A 23287-nucleotide genomic window follows, 5' to 3' on the forward strand; every position below is an offset into this window, starting at 1 on the left:
CATTTATATAACTGAGCATAACCGAAACCACCACACCGCCTGTTTTAGAACATCCTCTCATTTACCTAAGCTTAATACGGTGTAATAAAAACCAATGACATTACTAACAAAATCAAAGAGCCTCAACAACAATTTCAAGATAGCTACAAGTCAACAGCTCTATTAAGACAATTAAGAACACAACACTTGTTTTTAGCAGTCTGTGCTAAAATGAATGAAGCACAAAATCACACAGGCTGCTCTACATTTACTGGCACCCCAGGGAAATATGTGTAAAAATGTCTATAAAAAGAACAAACTAATCAAAATTTGTCATCATCACCATTCAGATTAACAAATATGTGGGTTTTTTGTTTTTTTTAAAACTGAACCTGTGAACAGAGGTGGACCAGGTCAAACCACTATGCAATCAAATCTGCAAAGTTCACTGTTAGAGAATGCAGCCGCTGTTACTTAAAGGTTTCTACACACATTACCCAGGGGGGAGTTTTAAGGATTTTTGGTTTATCTAAGCATATTTCAATAATACCTGCACAAAAAAAAAAAAAAAAAAAAAAAAAAAAACTGCAGCTGGATGGTTTGAAAATAACCATACTGACACCAAACTTATAAAATCTTAATCATTTACGACCGTTTTCCTGTGTGGATCAGGTTTTCCCAGTTGCTTTAGAATGAAAGCATGTTGGATATTTACACTCTACCATTCATTATTACGTACTCTGGCCTGAACAACAGGTCAATTATTCAAACTTCAGTTTACAGCGTTTTGTGAATTAAGGTTTTACTGCCTCTGTCCCCCACAGTTGGTGAAGCCTGCCCCACTTTTTCAGGGAGTATTAGCTGCGGGAACACGGCGAGGTTTAATGTACCGTACAAACACCAGAGCCGGCTCTACAGCTGGCAGGTGGCAGATCTGTGATCTGCGTATTCAAACTCACGCAGCTACCTATTGTGGTCCCTTGATCCTGGATTAACTATCAAACGAGCTCTTAATGCAGGTTACCAGGGTTTGGGAACAATTCCCTAAAACAATCAGTTGATTACTTTCCAACGATTTTCCTCCTCTGCCAAGCAAATAATAATACTTTTTGTTTTAACTCTTAAGCCCCCCTCCCTGTTTTAATCAACAAATTAAACATAAATCATGTTTGATCTTTATTTACTGGTTGCTCAGCAGTTGGTAGAGGTCAAGGGAGATTACTGGATGCTTTAATAGCCCGAAAACAAGCCAAACATTCCTCCGTTTCTCTCATGGACATGTACAACAATAAAGCGTCTTTGTTTCATGTCAGAGGCTTTGGGGGAAAGGACACATTTATAAAAGTCTTTATTACATTTTTTTTTTAATCTTCCCCATCTCCTTTGGTTTATTTTGGCTCCTCTCAAAGTAAAGGATGTTCAAACACGTTCTAATTGAGAAGTGTACTGTTTAGTAAGCTATACATAGTGAGATAATTGGCATCTTGACAGAGTGATATGATTTAGCTGATTGTACTTTGCTCTCTGCCACCACATAAATCTGTCCCCAGTGACTCCAGTGGAAATTACCAGTTTTTTTACATATTCAGTCTCCTCCACTGAACAGTTCCTCAGACACCTGAGAGAGCGGCAGGTGGAAAGTTCCCAATGACCTGAATTTATGAACAGATCAGTGCTTTGATTTCCTATGAAATCTCACTTCTTAAAAAAAAAAAAAAAAAAAAAGTCCTGAAGTTTTCCATGAATGGACAAAAAATTGTTCATAGGATCATTAAAATTAAAATGTGGTGTCAAGCAGTTCACTGCAGGCCAGCCTGAGCAAATTTCCTGACTAAGTAGGCAAGGAGAGGCAACTTTATTGTTTTTAGCACATTTCAGTGACAAAGCAATTTAAAGTGCTTTACATAATTAAAAAGTTGATAAAACAACAAATAAGCAAAACATGACATCGCAGTGGTAAAACAGAGGAAAGCAATGACAGGTTGAAAAACAAACTACAATTTATGATGGTCCAGTTGTTAATCAAAGGCAGCTTTAAACAAATGGACTTTTAAACGATACAAGAACTCAGTCTTCCAAAGTTTGTTCCAGATTAGTGGAGAAGAAAAGCTGAATGCTGTTTCATCAAGTTTGGATCCGACTCTGGGATTGCAGAGTCGACTTGAATCAGAAGAAGGAAGGTTGACGCGCTCAACATGCTCTGTGACACATTGCATAGGTCCTAATTTTCATTCTAAGTCTTACTTTTATAAGGGTAAAAAAAAATAAAAAATGCAAAAATAGGTGGAACCAGCACTTGAAGCCTACAGCTAAATCAGCAGGAGCTTCTCCAATAAAAAATAATTACAGATAAATCGCAAATATTATTATCACAGTAATAATTAATGCCATACCGTAATAGCAAAGGCAGAAAAATGATTCTAAAATGTGCAACATTTTCTGCTTTAGCTTTTTCGTGAAAGTATTTTGATACTGTCATATTTTCGCTCAAAGTTGCCATAATGTGAGACTCTAATATCAGCCAATGTTCACATTAATCAGAAATAAATTACTGTGAATGGGTTACGTTTTGAAAAGAGAAAAGTAAAAGAAAAAAGCCTCTATTTTCACACGGGTCCAGCCGTGCTTGAACCATCTTGGTGAGGCTGTAAATCACGAGTGAATTGTTTTGTACTTATTCCACTCTTACGTCCACCCCCCTCTCTGGGAGCATTCACAAACAAAAGGGGCCACACATGACCACAAAAGAGAAAGTCATTTGTGAAATGTCCTGATTATGTGGGTTGTGCAACGTAAAAACAATTTGCCTGATTACTTCCAATTGATTTGTCCTCGCAGTTAAAACCTCAGCGAGCAGCCCGGTGAGCCGCCCCGTGCCACGGCGGTGGGCAGGGGGAAGAGGAGTAATTTCTCGGATGTGCAGCTGAGCCAGCTTACTGCCTAAGCTAAAGCCCGCTGGATGCTGCTAAACCTCTGAGAGTCTAAACACCAGGCTAGCTACCAGCTAACAGTGTCTGCTAAAGCCCTGAGGGATTTATGTGTGGAACAAAGTGAATTAAAGGTGACCTTCTGAAAGGGATGGAGAGACAAAAGGGACGGCTGATGGGGGGTGCTGGGGATTTCACAGGTTGCTCATGCTTTACCTGAGCAGATGCAAAAAAAAAAAAAGCTCTGCTCCATAAAAAAAAGTCTCTCACAACTTTCCCATCTTCCCTGGCATTTGGAAAAATGTCCTCCAAATACATAAGAAATAGCTTCATTAAATTAAACTGAAGTAACTAAACAGTTTGGAAAAGCAGATCTGCTCCAAAAAGCTTTAGATTTAACAAGATCCTTAGAAAAAGAACAGAAAAAAAATGTCCACATTGTGTTGCTCTTCTGTAAAGGGGATCTTTACCTCCCAGATATATCTGAAAATACCAACTCAGTGGCCACTTAAGCGTCATTGCTGATTGAGTGCATAATAAGTTTACTTCACTCTGGATTGACGTAGACCGCTCTATGTTCGACTGCAAATTAGGATCTCTACTTTTTCTAAAGAAAGCAAAACCCTTAATTCTGTCTGCAAATAACCTGTTTTACCCCAATTTGCAGAAATTCAGCTTTTTTGTTCTTACCTGGAATAATGGACAACTTTCTAAATTCCAGTGACAAAGAAAGATCCAAACTGAATAACTTAATGAAAGAATCTAACCGGTTGTCATTTAATTAACTGATTTAAAAAAAATAATGTTTCAAAAAGGACTTTTTCTGGTAGTTACACATTAGGACTTATGAAAAATACTACACTGTTGATTTTTCAGGGCACATTAAATACAGTAAGACAATTTATTTTTACAGCGTCACCTACTTCTACTAGCATATTTTACAGTGCTCTTAAATGTCTCAATGCAGGGAAAACTACTCACTTGAAGGGAGTGTGGGAAAAGGGAAGTTAACTAAAATTACAGATGGTGAATGGAATGATGCCTGGAGAAATGTAAAATCTTTAAGTGTTTGCAACAGAGTCGAAGCAACTCAGCTTACCCTTGCACATTGCTTCTGGTGTTGTACTAAAGTGAAATAATTTTGACAGATCATTGGTGAGGAAATGAACAAAATTCTGTTAACTAAAACAATAATCTTCTATTAACTATTAGAATAACTTACCCAACTACTGCTGATAAATATAAAAGAAAGCGCTACAGAATGCTAACTTTCCGTTTGAGAAAATGCCTCTTCAGCTGGATTTTTGAAAAATATTTCGTCCAGGATACAATGGCAGAAGGTTATGCTCAGCTATGTCTCTCTTGTAACTGTCACAATTTTTTTTTTTTACATGGTCTTTTGTATTATAAAATAAATACAGTGCATGGTTCAGCACTAAGAGCTACATTCGTAACACCTGACTAGGACTCTTGAGTGTGCTTATGGGCTAAATGTTTTTTTGTTTGTTTGTTTGGTTTTTGTCTATCTACTATGTAGATGTTGAAAAACCCTATAAATATAGAGAGAGGATTTCTGGATTACCTGACTGTTGATGTCGGCTTTGTGCTGCAGTAAGACAGACACCAGCTCCTTGTGCCCTCTGTCACAGGCCCAGTGCAGGAGAGCCCGACCCTGCCAACACAAGCGCACAAATCACACAAACTTGAAGAGCTGCATAATTGTGAAGCGGAATAATGATGACTGATATTCAAGTGTTTTTTTTACAAATAGTAATTTCACAAGCATAGCCTGCACTTATATCCACAGCTCATGAATCAATACTTGGTGGAATCACTTTTTTATTGCAAATACATCTGTGAGTCCTTTGTGCCAATCATCCTCCAGTTATGGACATCTAGAGACTGAAATGTTTGTCCATTCTTCTTTGCACATTACCTCAAATTGAAGGGAAAGTTTCTGAACACCAGTGTCAAAATTTAGGTTTGGACTTTTGCTGAGCCATTCTAATTACATTTAAAAACTTTGATCTAACAATTCCTCTGGATGTATGTTTGGGTTTGTCGTCCTGCTGGAAGGTGGAACATTTCAAGTCTTTCACAGCCTCTGACATATTTTCTTTCACCGTTGCTCAGCATTTAGCTCCAGCCTTCTTCCCGTCAACTCAAACCAGCTTGTCTGTCCCTGCTAATTAAAAAATAACCGCCGCATGATGCTGCCACCATTTTATTTTTTTTACCATGGGGGCTGTATGTGCAGCTTATTAGTCTTAATCTTCTTCTTAGTTGAATGCAGGTCAAAAAGTTTCATCTCATCTCTGAGATGAGATGAAACTTACAGACGGCCTTTTTTTCTTAAAGGTTCCTTTTAAACACAGTTTGTTTCTGCGCCACTCTTAAATAAAGGCAAGGTTTGTGGAGTGCACAATTAATAGTTGTTCTATTAGCGTATTCTTCCACATGAGCTGTAGGGCTGTGCAGTTCTTTCAAAGTTACGGGGGGGCCTTGTGGCTGCTTCTCTTTGCCCACAACCGGGTCCCTAACCTGTCGGAGGTGTTTTTTGGTTCAGGATTAAGCCGTTTGTTCACTAATGTTCTCTAACGAGCCTCTGAGCACTTCACTGAACAGCTGTCTAGCACAGCTTTGACTGAGATTCATTTACAAACCTGTGGACTCCATTTACTAATTACAAAAGTTTGAAGACGGTTAATTGAACCTAATTTTTATTAAGAATAAATGACTAAAAGGAGCTGAATACATGTGCATGTTACACTTTACAGAATTGTATTAGGATGTTTTTTTGTTATTTTTTTTAAACCAATGCTTTTCTTCTTCAGATTCATGCACTACTTTGTGTGGACTCATCACATAAAATGTCAATGAAAGATAGAAATGTTTGTGGTAAAATGTGAAGAAAATATGAGGGGTATGAACACTTTTTTGAGGCGCTGTATCTTGGTTTGTGTGGAGAAGAATTGGTTAAAAGCCACAAGACAAACTGCAGAATCAAGCACTTCTTACGCATACACTATCCCACAGCCCTTTCCTTGGGTCTAAGATTCTTGTTCTAATAAAACTTCAAGAGCTCATTTTTCAATGAGGCCAATTAGGTAAAGCAAACTCTGCAAGTCCAATTCTGTTGCTTAAATCATATTGATCACCAGGGCTGCATGTTAAAATGGCTACTTATAAGTCAGGTCAGAATACCGATGTTGCCTTCTCTCACTCTCTCTTTAAGGTGCTCTGCTGCAGAGTGTTGCCTGCATTTTCACTGCACATCAGAGCCTCATGGTTCAAACAGGAGAATACAAACTCAGAAATATGATGGCTCTCAGGTCCAGCAGTGATAAAACCCTAATTAAATCATGTAGAAGACTGAACTGGTACAATAGATCGCACTAAATCATGACTAAATTACTGGAGGGAGGTTTTCTTTTTTCTTTTTTTAGCACTGTCTTATTAAGTAAGAAAAACTTATTTTCTTAATGCAAAGAGTTGGGACATGTTCCAAAAAAAGAAACACATCTCCACAAGAGAATTAGCAGATAATAAAGCTGGCAAAGGTTATAACATCAGAAAAGAAAATAATTACACATTTATAAACACCTGTTGTGCAAGCCAGATGTGAAAACGTGTTTTGAGTCCTCCTGTCATTGAAACATTGACATCTTGCTTCAAAGGTGTGGATGTTACAACCTTTCTTTGACAACTCTGGCATTTTACTTGCGTGAATTTGCCAAGGGGTGGTTTAAGATTGCACTTGTTTGATGACAAGAAGTAAAAATAACATGTTTTTATGGTTATCATCTTAATTAAAAAAAAATTATATAATGGAATTACTAACAGCTTGTCAACTAAATCAGCAGCACCTTAAAAAGCTTGATTAGTGATGCTCCTTTTTATTACCAAACGACGATTACGTCTTTCTAAGCATAGCAGCCTCTTTTTTTAAACTCAACTGACTGCCAGTGCATAGCAACAAGTGGGGGAGGGGCAGCATTGCATAACTCTATTTCTATTCCATATGAAGTTATCACAATACTTTGAGAAAGTAAAGTCTTTTTTTAATGTTTTGTTACGTGTTTTGCTGTTTTCATGCCTTCCAGGATTATTTTTAACTGTTTTTATAATCATTCCACTGCTTTTGCTTCACTGACAGACAAAGGACGCACAGCAGCAAATTGATTAAAGACAAAGTTAAGCCATTTCTTTACACCTGCTGAAAATATACCACAAACTTTAACATTAACATTCAACACAAGAACTGAACTGAGGTGATATTTCTGATCCACACTCATAAAACAAGTGTTGAGACAGAGCCCCTTTCTTTTAACCTGCATTTAACACTATTTTGAGCTGAAACGTCACCACTGCCCTCTGCTGTCTAGTGGGCAGAACAACAAAAAATTAGAAGAACACAGTAGTTGTGGCTACACAAGCGTTTTCAGCAGAGATGGCTCAACCATCTGGCCTTTGACTGTGAGCTCAGCGGATGAATGCCTGTTTATTGTGAAGAGTGGCGGTGATTGAAGAAAGGGCAGGGGGCCAGTTGGCTCGTCTGATAATGAATCAAAAGCAGACGGATGGATTTCACGATCCATCCAGGAAACACCTGATCACCGCAGCGGCGGTTTCTGCAGTTTTAGAAATTTCAGCCCTAACTATTGGTCCTTATGTCTGAGTGAGAACAGAAACCTCTATGTGTAAACTAAGATGGAGCTGCATTGTCTGCCACTCATTAACAGGTCATATGCATCTTTACAGCAGGTCCAAGCAAAGTCACTGACTGTGGACACATACAGCTCTGGAAAAAATTAAGAGACCACTGCACTGAACCCCATTGAAAACCTCATGGTTATTCCACCAAATCTTGATTTTTGAACTCTTCCTGAGTTAAAACATTAGTAATGTTGTTTCTAAATGACTATGAACTTGTTTTCTTTGCATTATTTGACATCTGGAAGCACTGCCTCTTTTTCGTTATTTTGACCATTTCTCCTTTTCTGCAAATAAATACTAAACTTTTGCTTGGAATTTTGGAGACATGTCAGTAGTTCATAGAATAAAAGAACAATGTTCATTTTGCTCAAACATGTACCTATAAAAAGTAAAATCTGAGAAACTGATCATTTTAGGTTGTCTCTTAATTTTTTTTCAGTGCTGTGTATGCAAAATATTGGTGAAAGAGTCCTCAGCAGGACAACTTTGTAGAAATAGCAGTCTAATAATAAGTAATAATTTGTTGGAGTAGGTCTATTTACAGCAACTCTCACATGGAAACTACGTCAGCTTTTACATGCTGTTTTTGGAGCTGTACCTCTTCGTCTTTGGTATTGACATCCAGTTTCTGCGTGCTGATGGCATTCCTGATGTGCTCGATGTTATTTTCTCTGCAGTAATCAAAGATGTTCTTGTCTTCTTCCCTGAGAACAAGATAGGAGGAAAAACAGAAACAAAAACAGTTATGTTGTCATTTTTCTTTTAGCAAAACAGGAAAATAAGGGCAATAATTTATGGTCACTAAGTCTTTGTAAATTAGTGGGTAAATCCCTGTGCAACTCAAGTTTTGATACAATTTTTTTTCCTCATACGTTGTTTTTGGTTACTTACAGCTTTGCAAGAAATGCATTTGCGAAAACCATCGATGTCAAAGTTATTTCCCTGCTCAAAATACTCTCCAACATATGTGTCCTTTGCCAGTCAGTGAACTTAAACTTCCTTCCTGGTTCATACGTCATCCAGACATATGCCACATAAGTAGTAATGACATCAGTTTTGAATCATCAGAAATTTAACACTATCAACATATGATACTCAACCATCTGATACCACAGCGGCAGACACACATGCCACATCCCCAAGGGACAGAGACACGCACAGCGGCACCATCCCACCTCTAATTATATCTCTCTGTCTCTAATCACCTTGTTGCATTGGGGACAGGAAGGAGTGCTTTGGGGGTGTGGGGAAGGTGGGAGAGATGTTGGGTAAAAAGGAGGGGTGCAAAATCTCATTTAGAGCTTTACGCTTTCCACTCCCTCTTACCCACCCAAGCCATTCAAATTAATTGAATTTAGTGCTCTATTGTCTGAAAGAAAACCTGCATATTTGACACTCCTACTGCTCCTACAGAGTCACTCAGTCAACACAAATCCCATAGTTCCTCAAGTTGTCTTCCTGTGCTGCTTTGGGCATGGAAAAGTCCTGAGAGCCCAGCTAGCTTGAGCCACACTTACACTCCATGAAGGCTAAACATGTTCAGCACAACTGAACCATCGGCGGGTGATACAGTTAAGCCTGAATGTTACTCATACTCTTAGCAGATTTTGATTTTAAATGATTTTTTTGATGAAGAAGTTCCTTTATGGTAGAAAATGAGACGGGTATCGCTCAAAAAAATAACAAAACAGCATAAAAGAAAGCAGCTGAAACAATAGTCATTGAGTTATATGATGCTCAAAGAGCAGAACAGCTCTTTTCTGCAAGTTTTTTTTCTAAACATGATCTACTCAACTTGAACTGAAATATATGGAGTGAAAATATTGTCAAATAGCGTCAAATCAAAATATGTTAAAAATGCTAACATTAACCAATGTTAGCATAAACTACATAGTGCAGTTTATTTACGACAACTATATATGCACAACCACGCAGACTCATTTGTTTGAGTAAATTACACAAGACCTAAAGTATAGCTTTCAAAGCCTGAGGAATTTTGCAAAAACTATAATTTTCATGCTTATTTGGGTAAAAGAAGACAGTACAGAAAAACAAAAACAAAAAAAAAAATGTTGAGTAGCTCAGATCAGTTTAACACCACACTGAGGGGAGATTAAACTTGAAATTTAAAATTTAAGTATGTTACCTTTTTCTATGAGAAAAAACAGATACAAAGAGAGTTTTCTCAGTGGTTCCTTCTTTTTTTTTTTAGTAATCATCACTTCTTTTCTTTCAGTTTCTCAGTTACATCATCTCTCTTTTGTCTTCACTCACTCTTTTTCATCTGCTCCTGGTGAATGATGAATAACTCATCACGCTTTTAGCAGAGGAGGGTTATGTATCAGCACATTCATTTACATACTCCTGATTACTGCAGCTATGTTTATTCATGAAGCCCTCTGGTGGACCACGCCCACTTCCTTGTCTGATGGCCATCATGACCCCAATGTTTGCCTGATGCGTGGCCACCATCCGTCTCCCCCGGCAACTAATCAATAGGCCGAGTCATCCGTCTTTAGTTGATGGTGAGACAGGGCTGGCATGACACATACATATGAATGACGATGAAGAACCCACACACACACACGCGCGCGCGCACACACACACACACACACACACACACACACACACACACACACAGCAGGGAGCTTTGGGGTTATAAACAAGCATTAAAATGATTTTACAAATGAAGGCACACACACACGAACAATTATTTGGACAACAACTTTTAGCACAATTGTACAAAGGAATCCAAATACACAGACGCAAAGCAACAGGCCATATTCAAACAAGTGATTAATGTGGGCCTTATAAACAACATGACATCCACAGCAGTGCAAAGCATGCTGGGAAGGTCACTCTGTCATCACGGCAGCGCCAAGGTTTTTACCGTTTGTGTATCTAGGATGTGCATGTGTGGGAACATTATGTGCTCACAAACGTGTGTATGTCCAGTGTGGTGTACTGGCAGATATGTCCTTCATCCATCAGGCCAAACTGGTCACACTGGTAAAAAAAAAAAATACTCATCTGTCTGGCCTGAGTTTTAGTGATCAGCAATACGGCCACATAATCCATCAAAGGCACACGTACACTCACACAATCTCTCGTCTTGCTCCCTCGTAAGACCTGAGCTTTGATAGAAGCACCTGAAACAATGAGAACTGAAATAACAAAGGTCTGGCTTCCAGCAAAGAGCTCGCTTTTATCGGAATCCATCTTGCAGGTGGTCGGCAAATTGCAAATGCAACATTCGAACCCTCCGATCAGCTCAGCGATTGCTAATCAATCCTGTTTTCATCTATAAACGTTCCACACACACACACACACACACACACACACACACACACACACACACAAACACACGAGTGGAGGTAGAGTGAGCAGAGCAATTAAATCTGCCTGGTTAACAGGTGTTCAGCTGTTTAATATGGAGGCTGTTTATGTGTGAGAAAGAGGAAATTGAAGAGCAGCAGAGCAGTGAGTTCATCACGTCTGGGAGGTTATGCATGACTTCGGATGATAATCACGTGGACATACAGCATGAAGTGTATGACTCTGTCTACTCAGGTGTGTTTGTGTCATGTTAATGTCATCCTTGTGACGGGTTCCCCATGAGTCTTTGCTGCGACTGGATATCACCAGGGGAACATCGTCCTGGGAAGTCGTCTGTAGCAACCTCGCTCTGCTGTACTCGGTGCATCTCCATAATCCTGCCTGTGTAATTGTGTAATTAAAAAGAAAAAAAAAAAAAAAAAGTGGGGAGGGGGGACTCCGGGCACTTCTTACAGAAAATATGCATACTAATCATGTACAGCCATTTAGGAGGAAACCTGCAGGATTCACACATCTCATATTCATCTCCAAAAAGCTCTTTTTGCATTGAAATGAAGATGGGGGTTTCCAAGCTTCAGTGAGTCTGCCAGGCAGGAGTAAATGGAGAAAGGATTTCATTAACATAAATCAGAACTGCGTGACATTTCCAGACCTGCGACTGCAGTTACCGTCTGTTGAATATAATCAAATACAGCAAGTCTAGTGGTTAACAATGCCAAGCTCACTAAGTTGACCTGAGAATTAAAACAGGGATACTGCTCCACAAAGATCTATGAAATACTTACACACAAGACAGTACAGATCTCTATGCGGTGAACACATATTTACTTTGAATATTAGACTAAAAAGCAGATTCTGGTGTGTGACTGAAGAGTTTTGAGCCTGGTTTCTGATCTCCAGTTTTCCAATTTGCAGTCTCTCTTTAAGAAAGATAATATATGAGACTATATGAACTGCCTTGCAGTCAGAAGGGGTCATATAATATCAACAGAGGCGACATGTGAGTAAATTCTGTTTTAGTCATAGGTATATCCGTACATTAACTCTGAGATTTCCAAAGCTCAAAACAGTTAGCTTCAGCCTTCCTTTTATCTGCCGAAAGTCTTGCTCTCTCTCTTTTGCAGTATGAATATAAGTTGAGTTCGGGTCAGTTTTATTTATACAGTGCTAATCCACAACAAATGTAGTCTCAAGGCACTTAACAAAAATCCTTTCAATTCAATCACAAATACATTCCAATAGATCCTAGTTATCAAACAGTACAGTGAGCTCAATTAATAATTTAATTAAAAGGTTTCTATCTCAGCAGATTGCATCAAGTCCTTGACTTGCAGCATTCACTGTACTGCATGGCATCATAGGTTGGAAAATGTGGCTTCCTTTTAAATTACTTTTTACATTTTGAAACATAACAATTAAAAAAAATACAAGTTTGAACCCAACAAAAATAAAATAATTTAAGAGCCACATTTTCAAGATGAAGGCATCTTCAAAGTATGCTTCTTCTGACTTTATTATTAAAAACCGAAAGCGAAAATAGCTAAGTTGGAGTCTTCTTTCTTTAGAAACATCATCCACAATCAGGAGTGATGACAACAATAAGTGCTTAGGTGTATTGAACTTTAACACTGCTAAATTGGTGCATCTCAACTTGTATGTGTTGCCTCCGATTTAAATACCTTATCATCTCCTCCTGGTATAAAGAGCTGACCGCTGCTCCTCCGAAACCTGTTCTTCTTTCTGCTCCTCGTCGTTGCTGTAAGAATAACACAGAAAAATCTGAATCCAGCTTTGAGTCAGTTTTCAGTAAAATCTGGTATTTAAACACACAGATGTAAGCGACAGTTAACCAGTTTACAGTGCAGTGATGGCTTGTCTCAAGCACGACCATTTGTGTTGACCACCTGTCAAAGTCTCCACCCTCTCTGAGGAGAGGCTTTGGCCTTGCTGCTTTGTATTGACTCGACACAAAGAGTCAGACATGTCTATTCACCATGAATGCCTCCACATGTAGACCCTCTCTAACAGTCTGTGCATTCCACATCCTGTATGTAATTTTGTAAATACTCAGAAACTCCCCTGTGTTGTCGGTCTGACCTCATTCCCGATAAATAAGTGCCAAAATGAATGCAAACATGATAACGTGTACTGCGCCTCGGTTTGTGACTCTTGTTAATCATCTGTGTTTTCATTTAATTCCATTGAACATCCAGTTGGGCAAAGAATTTATTACCTAGACTATTCTTCACTAACCAACCTTGACTCACAAAAGAAGCAGCACAAATCGGATTTCAGGGAACGGGGAGAGAGGGAGCAAAACAACTATGCGTGCACTTTTGGGACAAACTAATTCACTTCAGAAACTCAGAATATTCGCTGATGCACCGGCCCTGCTTCTCTGCCTTATAATGTAATATAAAGCCAGTGTCTGCTTAACAATTGAAAGGGGAACAGAGGTCAAATTGTGGCTATTATTCTCTCCCCTGCTCCTCTGTCTATGCACTCCTACTTACACCATTTAACTGTGCCTCCAAAAGAATAGCTCCAGCCATGCCATGACGCTTTGTTAACACTAATGCAATCAGGTTCTTTTTCTTTTTTTGAAGGCGTGGGTGGTATGAGCTTTTGCTGGGTTCTCCTCTGTTGGGCCGAGTCAGCAAGTATTTTCCCTGCACAGAATGGCTGAAGAGAAATGTGACATGGTTTCAATTGTGGTGGACAGTGATACTATTAAAAAAAAGGGGACATAAAAGAGGAAGAAATGAATAAAAGTGAGGGACATAAAGAAAAAGGCCACTGGGGTTAAAAATGGAAAGATGATTTGGGGGCACAGACACAGAGCGCTAGTGGACGATAGAAAGAAAGAGAAGGAGCTTAAGCACAACAGTAGGTCAAAAAGAACATGTGAGATGAATCCGCTATTCCTTTCTTTTCAGAAGGAAGAAAAACAACCTTAAGCTGATTTGTCAGATATACTGCTTGTAATGTTTGTAACTTCATACTTACTCCTAGTGTTAACAGCCAAAAGTTCACTTTTCTATTTGTTCTTCGCAATTTTCAAAGTGTAACCAACATGTAATGATTTTAGACTTTCAAAAACATACGGTGAATGGTAGAGACATTCGTTTTTTTATTCCCATCTATCTGCTCTACATGCAAACAGCTTCATAATCCTCTACAGCAAGGAGAGGATCATGAAACCTCTCCTACAAATGCTTTTATTATTATTAGCTTCCTTTACTCTATTTCTGCAGCAGGTTCCTGAATAAAGGTAGTTTTGAATCTAAAAGAAAATGAACCCTCTGCATCCCAAGTTATGTGTCAAAGCACACATCTCTCACCTCTTCAGATTTTTAGCAAACTGAAAACCAAATGCACTTTGTGTGCACTGTGGAAAGTTCAGGGTAAATTCCTCCAGTTTCTCTATGAGAGGTGGTTAAAACTTACAGATCAACACAGACACATATAACTGACTGTAGAATATAAATAAACCAACCACAAACAGTTACCTGTAATCTGAAACTGAGTCAAAGCGTAGATGAAACACGTACTAAAGTAAAATTCAAACAACTATGGACCAAACTGCTGTGCTTTCTTTTTGACTTCCAATAACCACCAGTGTATAATGAACCACCATACAAGGCTCAATAACTGCTTCTTGGAACTGAACTTGTTTTAAAAATCTTAACATTTTGATGCAAAAAAAAAAAAAAAGTCATCCAGCTCTTGGTTGTGCTAAACAACATAAATGAATGTTATGTTGGTCATATCAATGCTGCTTCCAAAGCCATTATTTGAAGCGAGCAGCAGATAAGAGCATGGGTTTTTAAAATGTGTTAAAAGTCTTGATGGAGGGACAGGAAAAGGGAATGACTGCCAGCAATGTTGAAATTGGTGTGATGAGAGACAAAGGTGTTTTTTGTAAAACATACACTTGATATGTACTCTCCTATCCCAAAGGACCATGCGTCCATGGCAGCATAACTCTCATGACAGTCAACTCACATCATGCAGTGGGAAGTGAAAAACTACATACAAGCTGACTGACAAAGTAAGATCAGTTTTACTTATATTTATTTCTTTTAAAGCTACTGCCAAAAGAAAACAAACGTATTTCAACTTATATTTTTTTCTTATGCTGCATGTACTGTATAAAATAATTTGGTAGCTTAAAACTGCAATATGACAGTGGCATCTGCTGGCAGAGAAACTACACTACATCCACTCAATATGCTTCGCACATAACAAGGTTAAAAATGTCGTAATGAAGGACCAGGAAGGCTTTACAGAAAGACGTTATATTAAACACAGACGGATCTAAACACTGAAAATGTAAATGTCTCATAATATTATTGGTTCTATTCTTAGAATACCAAATGTATCCAGAAAGCCTGATGAGTCTTAATTATTGCACGGTATGTCAAGATCCAGAAAACTGTAAATGACCATCTCGGGATGCTCAGAAGTGGTTGTGGTTTTACCTTTGTGGCGCCCTCGGGATCTAACACGTTGACAAGGGAAATGTATTCTTGCATTGCCTGTTCCGGCTGCATGTCTCCAAGCTGCTTCCAGGCTTGCCTGTCACGATAATACAGTGTTGCTTACAATTCAGGACCGCTCCATTTTAGATGCTAAATCTAGGACTAGATGGGTGTTTTAAGAAAGACTCAAAGTAAAAAAAAAAAAAAAATCTTACAACAACATACATGACTAACGAAAAAGATTTTAGCTGTCAGAATCTACAAAAGCCTGTAATACTGAATGTTTTTTTGTTTTTTTCATTTTTGCATTAGGCCAATTACTCTTCTTCATTTTTCCTGTCTTTAACACAAATGCAAACTTACATATGAATTTAATTTTTCAGAAAACTGAATGTTGCTTGTTGAATTGCAACAGACTGAGAATTCTTAACTTACCATTTCCGTTGTCCTTCAAAATCAAAGAAGCCAGGCTTTGATGTATTGCACTTTCCAACTTTGACCTGTTAGAGGAAAACAATTAGCAGGCATAATATCTGATGAACTACAAAGGTAAGCTAAAACAAGTAGGATTAAGTTTTACTACAAACCTCCAAAGAAAAGGGAAAGTGCTGATGATATGTACTACATTTTGCTAAAGGAATTATTCTCATTGAGGTTGTACACATTTTCCATGTTGCAACCACAAATGGATATGTATTTTATTATGATTTGTGTGATAAGCCAACAGAAAAGTAGCATCTGATTGTGAAGCAGAAGGGAAAAAAGATCAGTGGTTTACATTTATTTAAATCAGCATCAACAGCTCGTGTAATGGCCATCATATTGTTTTGTATTTATTTTCAAGTCCAGTTTTTAATCTTTAACTACATTTTTAAAAAGCATATGCTTTCTTGTCATCTTCTGGTATTTGTGTTAAATCCTCACATATTTGTGACCACACTTGGGGTCAAGAACCTAACTTTGGGAACTTCTGCTGTCGTCGGCTTTGATTTTTGGTATTTATGCAAAGCACTGTGTGTTTATAGAAAACTAACATTCCTCATCAGTCTGAACACACCATACAAACAGTGAAACATGGCAGTAGCAGCATTATGCTGTGGGAGGACTTTTATTCAGCAGAAAGCTAGTGCTTGATGGGAGGTTTGCTGAAGCTAAACCCTGAAGCTAAACTGGGAGGGGAGGAGGGATATTTGTATTAACAAATCCGATAACCTCACAGAGAGGGAAAAAATTAAAATATATTTGAATGGTGTTGCAAGGCACTGAAGCAAACATTTGCCATTTTGCCTGAAGCCACATGGTGTCACTACCTACATCCAACATACACCTTTCGATGCCACTGAAATCCAGTTTGGTTTAACCCACACACCTGTTTGTAGCGGGCGTACAGGTAGAGCAGCTGGTCCCTGCTGGCTGTCTGTATCAGATCCTTCACGCGGTCGGCTGCAGACTCAAACTCCAGCTCCAGCTCATCTCCCTCCAGCTGGTCCCCCATCCCCACGGCGCTGCAGTCAAATTTACTCAAACCCAAGTCCGAATCAGAGTCTGAGCCCGCTCCACCAAGAGGCTCTCCCGTATCGGGCCGGGCTGGGTCCGTACCGGAGCCCGTCGCAGTGTCCGGAGAGGACGACGGGGAACCAGAGGCCATTGTTATTGTTTACAACGAACCGTCTCAGACGACCGAGACTGTTTTTTCCCCCCGTGCGATAAACGTTGACAAGAGAGGCACGGCCGTGGCAAACTGCAAATCAATTAACAATTTAAACGAGATTTTACCATTTAATACGATAAAATTCCACGAGAGAGGGATTTGTTTCTGCCGTTGGTCCGTCTCTGGTACTGTCATCAAACGGCGCCGGTGTTTCACTAACGCTACTGAGAATAGTTCTGGTTCCACTTTGAAACGTTCAGTTGGTAAGAAAATTAACATTAAGGGGAATGTAACAATTAAACAAAAATATCTAAAAAATAATATTATTTATATCATAAAAAAAACGTCCCGTGGGATGTTTTGTTTTTGACGGATAAGTCAAGTTAAGAAGACAAAGAAGAACAAATGTAACTAAATGTTGCATTACGAACTCTAAAGTTAGCAATCTGATCTCTTGTAACATAATTATCTGAAAAGCTTTACTAGTACATTATTTTGGAGCGACAGCTATTTCAATTTTGTAAGATATGGTTAAAAGTATTTTTACTATCTATTATGAACTACAGTGCGTAGTCAATAAAAACGCCCTTCGGACTATACTTTATTGTAATATTTTAGCTAGCTAATAAGCAACTATTAGACTCCTATTAAACGGCCGTGTTTTCAATGAGTAATTAGTAAATTATTTAATTTCTATTCCATGTAAATGTTATCCAATAGAGATCATCTTCAAATCAAAGCTGTCATAGCAAATGGGAGAAATTAATTCATCAAAATTTGGTAGGTATTTATTTTTTCACCTTGTCTTTTTAGTGTTTTCAAAGATCGTCGGGGTGACAAGCTTTAGCTTCAAATGTCCAGGAGATGGTGCTATTGGAACAATCATTTAATGATAATTTGTGATTTTTGGAACTGGTGAAACAAGGCTTTGGTCAAAATGTTTAAAAATGTACTCAGGTCACTCTCAAAACGTATACAATTAAGTTACCCAAATAAATTTAATTTGCATAGCCACAATGAATATTTCAATTCAACAAAATTCTTAAATGTCTGCATGCACGAGATTCTCACAGTATCTTAATTAAAAATTCCAGTTTCACAGTATCAGTGTACCACCACAAAAATTTTGAAACAAAAATTTATTTATAACATCATCTATCTACTTTTATTCAAATCAGGAAACGTGCTATATGTTTCCCAATTCTATAAACATAAAACTAAAATTATGCTTCATTTAGTTTGCACACCATGAATGTGTGTGTTTGTAGTAACCAAAAATGTTTTCAAACAAGCAAATGTGTCTTTCTTGTAATAGAGGGAGAACTTTAGCCTCCTTACAACAAGTTGACTGGCATTGCTCACTGGCAGGTGGGAGAGAAGTAATCTTGTATTATTTTCATGAGCCAACAGATAGAGAAAACATGGAATAGCGGTGAATCTTCACAAGAGTGGCTGGGCTGAGTTGCCTCAGTAAAGATCTGTGTTTATAGCTTCCCAAAGGAAAAGGTTTCCCATAAAATGAAGGCAAAAGGCAACTTTTTTCCACTGGAGCTTTACCTTTAGGGCCCCAGACTCTGGAACTTTCTACCTTTGGACTTAAGTCTAGTTAAAAATATATATTTTTAAATCCACTTATTATTTTTCTCTCTTGTGAGTCACTTTGTGATTTTATAGAATGAAATGTGGTATAACATTTACTAATAAGAAAAAGACTGGGCAAAATGGTGTCAGTGGGACAGTTTAAAGTAAAAAAAAAACTACTTAAAAAAAAAGAAATTCATACCGTCAATCAAGTGTGGTGGTATTGTGATGGTCTGGGGCTGAACATTCAGAACCTGAACATTTTGCTGTAGAGCAGCAAAATGAAGGTCATCTTTGTATAAAACCCAATGTTATCAAATTTGTTGATCTGAAAGGTTTTAATGTGATAAAAAAAACCAAATGAATTAATCATGACATAGCCCACCTTGTTTCAAACAATTTTTCATTGCTGGGAACTTTTTCCACTAGAGCAAGGGTTTAAATCTGACTGCATAATAAAGCTGAATAACCCAACTTTTTAAGGTACGGTAATTTGTTTTTCTTCTTCCACCATCATTAACGTTTTTTTTTTTTATTTATTGCATCAGTCAAAAATCAGATTTGGAGCATGATGAAATGTTTTTAAAAAGATAAAAGTAGGGGTTGCTTGTTATCCTGTTCTTGTAGAACTTTATAATGGGATACAAACAAGCAAAACAATAACTCAAGCATCCAATTTGTTGTTGCAAATAAAATTGGTCAGTCCTATCCATGATAATTAATGAGATTATGAGTCAATTATAGAAACAAATCATGCAACTCTGCAAGTCTATGCTTTGGCTTTCCTGTATTTAGAGGGAAATTAAAGCTGTAGCATTTAGAAGAAAAAAATAATATGATCAAATAAGTTCATTATTTTATGCTTAGTGAAATTTATTCTTCTCTAGACAGTAATGTTCTAAGCTAATGCTTAATTAATTAGTTATATTAATTCACTTGTTTAGTGTCGAACCTGAGCAGGTGTTTTATCTGGGAATTAGCTGCAGAAGAAAGGAACTCTTCTTCATTCATAGAGTGTAACATAATTTCTGTTTTTATTGCAGACAACTCTCCACACTGCAGTATAGAAAGCCTCTATAAGGACACATTTAAAAGTAAGGAGTAGGTATCTGGAGTAGCAACAGTTATCCGGAGGTCCCAACAGCGCCCGGTGCCAGAGCGCGCCCTGCTGACGCAACCACGTCAGTGCTGTTCACTGCATGGCCGTCAGCAATGTCCCCAGAACGTCCCAGGGAGGGACCGAGGAAAGTCACTGAGCCAGCCTCACATTGTGCCGCCGGGCCACCTGTTAAAGAGAAGCCGCTGTCACCGCCTTGGTCCCCGTGAAGTAGCATGCGGGACGGGATCCGCTCGGAGCGCACTGCGTGGGACGAGCCCAAAGTGAAGTGAGAAGGAGCGGAGAGAGGCGCGCTTCCGCACCGCATGTTGAGCCAGCAAGTTGCCTGACAGAACAAAAGTCGCGTCGACGGGGAAGGGGAGAGACGCTCTCGGATTTAACAGAGCTTTCCAGGGACACTTGTTTCGGCAAAATGAAATTCGCGGAGCATCTTTCGTCCCATATCACCCCAGAGTGGAGGAAACAATATCTTCGCTATGAGGTACAGTTAAATTCAAATTGCAGGCTGTTTAAAAATAAATGCCTACTGGATGAAGACACAGGCGAAGATGTATTATGTTTTTAATGTCTTCAAAGAAACTAAAATACAACAAAATTATCTTTTTTTTTAAAGCACCTTTACGTATTTTTTAAATGTATATTTACTTTTGAAGTTTATTCTTCTCTTGAGGCCAATAAAAGACTGGAAAGATAGGAGATGCCCTATTGTTTATGGAGGGGGAATTGACTGCGGTTAAGAGCCAAAGGGAGCATTCAGGGTTTATTGTTGGTAGCTGAATGTAAAACACCTGAAATTAACTATTCAGCCTCTTTACCAACTGAATTCCTGATCAATATCTATTGTAGAAACATTTTTTCTTTCATTTTGGCCATTCCTAATATTGTATTTGTGCAACTATACATTTTTTTCTACATAAGCACTCTCTTTTATTTCAGATCCCAGGAATAAACCTTGAATTTTTTTGTTTGTCTAGTTGATTTATGGGGTTAGCTCACAATTTGTGCTGTAATTTGTTGCAAAATTGGCAATTTAAACTACCAATTATTAATTTTTTTTATCATAATATTAAAAAAAAAACAGAAAATCATGTCTTTTTTCTCATTTGTTATAGGCATTAGTAATAATATTGTTACATTTCAGCAGTGGTAGTTAGCTCTATAATTATAAGAGTGTAATATTTTTTGTCAGAAATGTCTGCAGCCATAGAAAGGTAGATCCTTGTTAATACTCATGCTCTTTGTTGAGGGATGTACAGGACTTGGGGAGCATGCTATTTTTCACAACCTACTTCTTACCGGAGAAGCTTTGGTGCAGACATGCTGCTCAGTTCCATTTAGCTGTATGAATTATAGACAAAGACCCTGTTCTCGTCACCCTGTGCAACCTACACCCCAGACTCAACAGGAACTCTCTGCGGCAGTGTTATTTTGGTAACATGCACTGGATATTAATATTAAGTTTGGAAGTCCCTTCAGTAGGCATGGAGAGCTCTCCATCTTGAGGCAAATGACATGCTGCCGTGTTCGTGTGATTAACATGTCTTTAGATAAACCCGTAAAGGCGGAAAAAAAAGTTGATAATTTATCAAATGCAGTGGGAAAAGGTTCATCCTAAAATAAGTGCTATATTTAACAGAGTTATTAATTTATACACATGCACTCCAAGGCTGTGTAGTGTCGCTACATGTATATGGGGAAGCACACCGAGCTTGGGGACAGATGCATGGCCATACCAGCCATTTTACACCTCCAGTATTTGCCAAAGCACTCACTGACCTGAGATGGATGATGACAGATTTTTTTTTTTTTCCATTTTCCGTGCTCAAGCGTAATGTTCTTAAATGGTTAGAATTTTATGTTTACATTTATAGTGGTATTATATTTTGGCCAAATACAACGAATACCATAATAAAATAAATGTTATAGCTGGTTCATTTAATGCACCATATAAAGACATGGGTGCGCTAGAGATTCTACTCAATCGCTTATTTAGAGCTTAAGTAAATATATCATATTTTTAGTAACCGTAGTCTATAAATATCTTGTTGAATATTTGACTCTTTTTTGTTGTAAATAGTTAAATAACAGAAATGCTCTCATGTTCATGTTCTTTGAGTTTATCTCCAGTCTAAGATGCAGACTGTGGACCAAGGATGTGTTAGTGCCTTGAAGCCTTCAGTCTTTGTCTGACCTGTAAACACCATCAGCACTTGAGTGGGTGGCAGCTCAATAGCTGCTCTGTGCTGATCATGGGCAACTCAATTAAAGTCAGTATATAAGTTCAAACAGGTAAAAACACAATTTGAGTCATTCTCAGTCATTCAGCAAATATAGGTTATTGTTTATAAACTAGAATATCCACAGGGTGTCTGAGAGTGTGTATTCTCATGCAGAAAACATCATTTCTGTAATGTCATGCAGTTGTCAGTATTAAACGATACACTAACGTATTGTCTCAACAGTGCAGGTGTTTATTTGACCAGGACACAATGCAGAAAAAGCGACACCTGTTCACGTAGCTGTGTCTTTGGTTGGGTGGAATATTACAGCTGTTCAGATCCAGACTGAATATAGTTGTAGGTGACATTCTGTCTCCTGTGTGCTGACATTAATTAACCCACTGCCCAGTTTTCACTCTTCATTTTTTTTGTGTGTGTGCTCTATTGTGTGGGGAAGAAAGAAAAAACATACGCGGTCTGGGTAGATTGGTCAACCCGTTTCCATGCAGATTAGAGAAATGCGGCAAAGTGAGTGTTCTGTTCTTGCAAACAATGCCTTTAGTTGGTGAGGCACTTCATTCAAACGTGGGAACATTGACAAGATGATTGAGCGATGGAATAATTAGGTGTGTGCTTTACCCTGTGGGACTGTAGGTATAAACCTGTATGCTAAGCAGCTGCTTGTTATGTAGGCACATGTCCTTCCATCCCAAGAGTTTTGTCCAGAAGGACAGTAGATGTATATTGATGAGAAAGATTTTTCCTTTAAATGTAAATCTTACAACGAAGCAATTAATTTAACCTTCTGAACAATTATTGGATTTTTTCCCCTACATTTTACATCCAATATGGAGGTGAAAACAAAAGCCAGATGTGATGACAACTGTTGAATGTACTTGTATTTTGTCTAGCGGTGGAGTCTGAAAAACACCATAAGAGATAAAGATGTAGGTATGTTTGTGTGTGGGCGAGAGAACAAGGTCTTTATATGCATTTGGCTGTTCCGTCTAATCATTCCTGAAAACCCAACGAGGAGGAGGAGAAAGCATGACTCCTGCTTACAGATTACAAACCAAATTACTGTCTCGATTTAAACTGAACATAGATGTGATTTCACTAGCTTGCTGTCTGTTCAAAGGTCAAGCATTGCACCTTGCCTTTATCTTAATTAGACTGAGTATAGTGGTTTAGGCTTCGTAACAACTACATAAATTATGTATTCTGAGCAGTAGAAATGTTATTCATATGCAGAATACTACAGTATGACCATTATGTATACA

At 38.2% G+C, this 23287-nt stretch overlaps 2 protein-coding genes across 3 annotated transcripts in view; one reads left to right on the top strand and one right to left on the bottom strand.

The window, feature by feature from the left end:
- Positions 1-17301, bottom strand: part of LOC103138492 (acyl-CoA-binding domain-containing protein 6-like) — a 34087-nt gene extending 16786 nt beyond the window's left edge. Inside the window, exons 1-6 of the mRNA XM_007552693.2 lie at positions 16809-17301; positions 15875-15939; positions 15440-15536; positions 12638-12714; positions 8221-8326; positions 4489-4578 (exon numbers count right to left, since the gene is read on the bottom strand). Coding sequence (XP_007552755.1) covers positions 4489-4578; positions 8221-8326; positions 12638-12714; positions 15440-15536; positions 15875-15939; positions 16809-17087 — 714 coding nt within the window. The 5' untranslated portion in view covers positions 17088-17301. The remainder of the gene's footprint in view (positions 1-4488; positions 4579-8220; positions 8327-12637; positions 12715-15439; positions 15537-15874; positions 15940-16808) is intronic.
- Positions 17302-19835: 2534 nt separating this feature from the next.
- LOC103138494 (xenotropic and polytropic retrovirus receptor 1 homolog) overlaps positions 19836-23287 on the top strand; it is a 71246-nt gene continuing 67794 nt past the window's right edge. The window contains exon 1 of one of the 2 annotated variants that reach the window (XM_007552697.2): positions 19836-20269. In XM_007552697.2, the coding sequence (XP_007552759.1) occupies positions 20201-20269 (69 nt within the window). In that variant the 5' untranslated portion in view covers positions 19836-20200. The remainder of the gene's footprint in view (positions 20270-23287) is intronic. The other variant, XM_007552696.2, reaches the window with a different exon arrangement.

Source organism: Poecilia formosa, unplaced genomic scaffold (assembly GCF_000485575.1).
Source record: "Poecilia formosa unplaced genomic scaffold, Poecilia_formosa-5.1.2 Scaffold52, whole genome shotgun sequence".
Taxonomy (NCBI): domain Eukaryota; kingdom Metazoa; phylum Chordata; class Actinopteri; order Cyprinodontiformes; family Poeciliidae; genus Poecilia; species Poecilia formosa.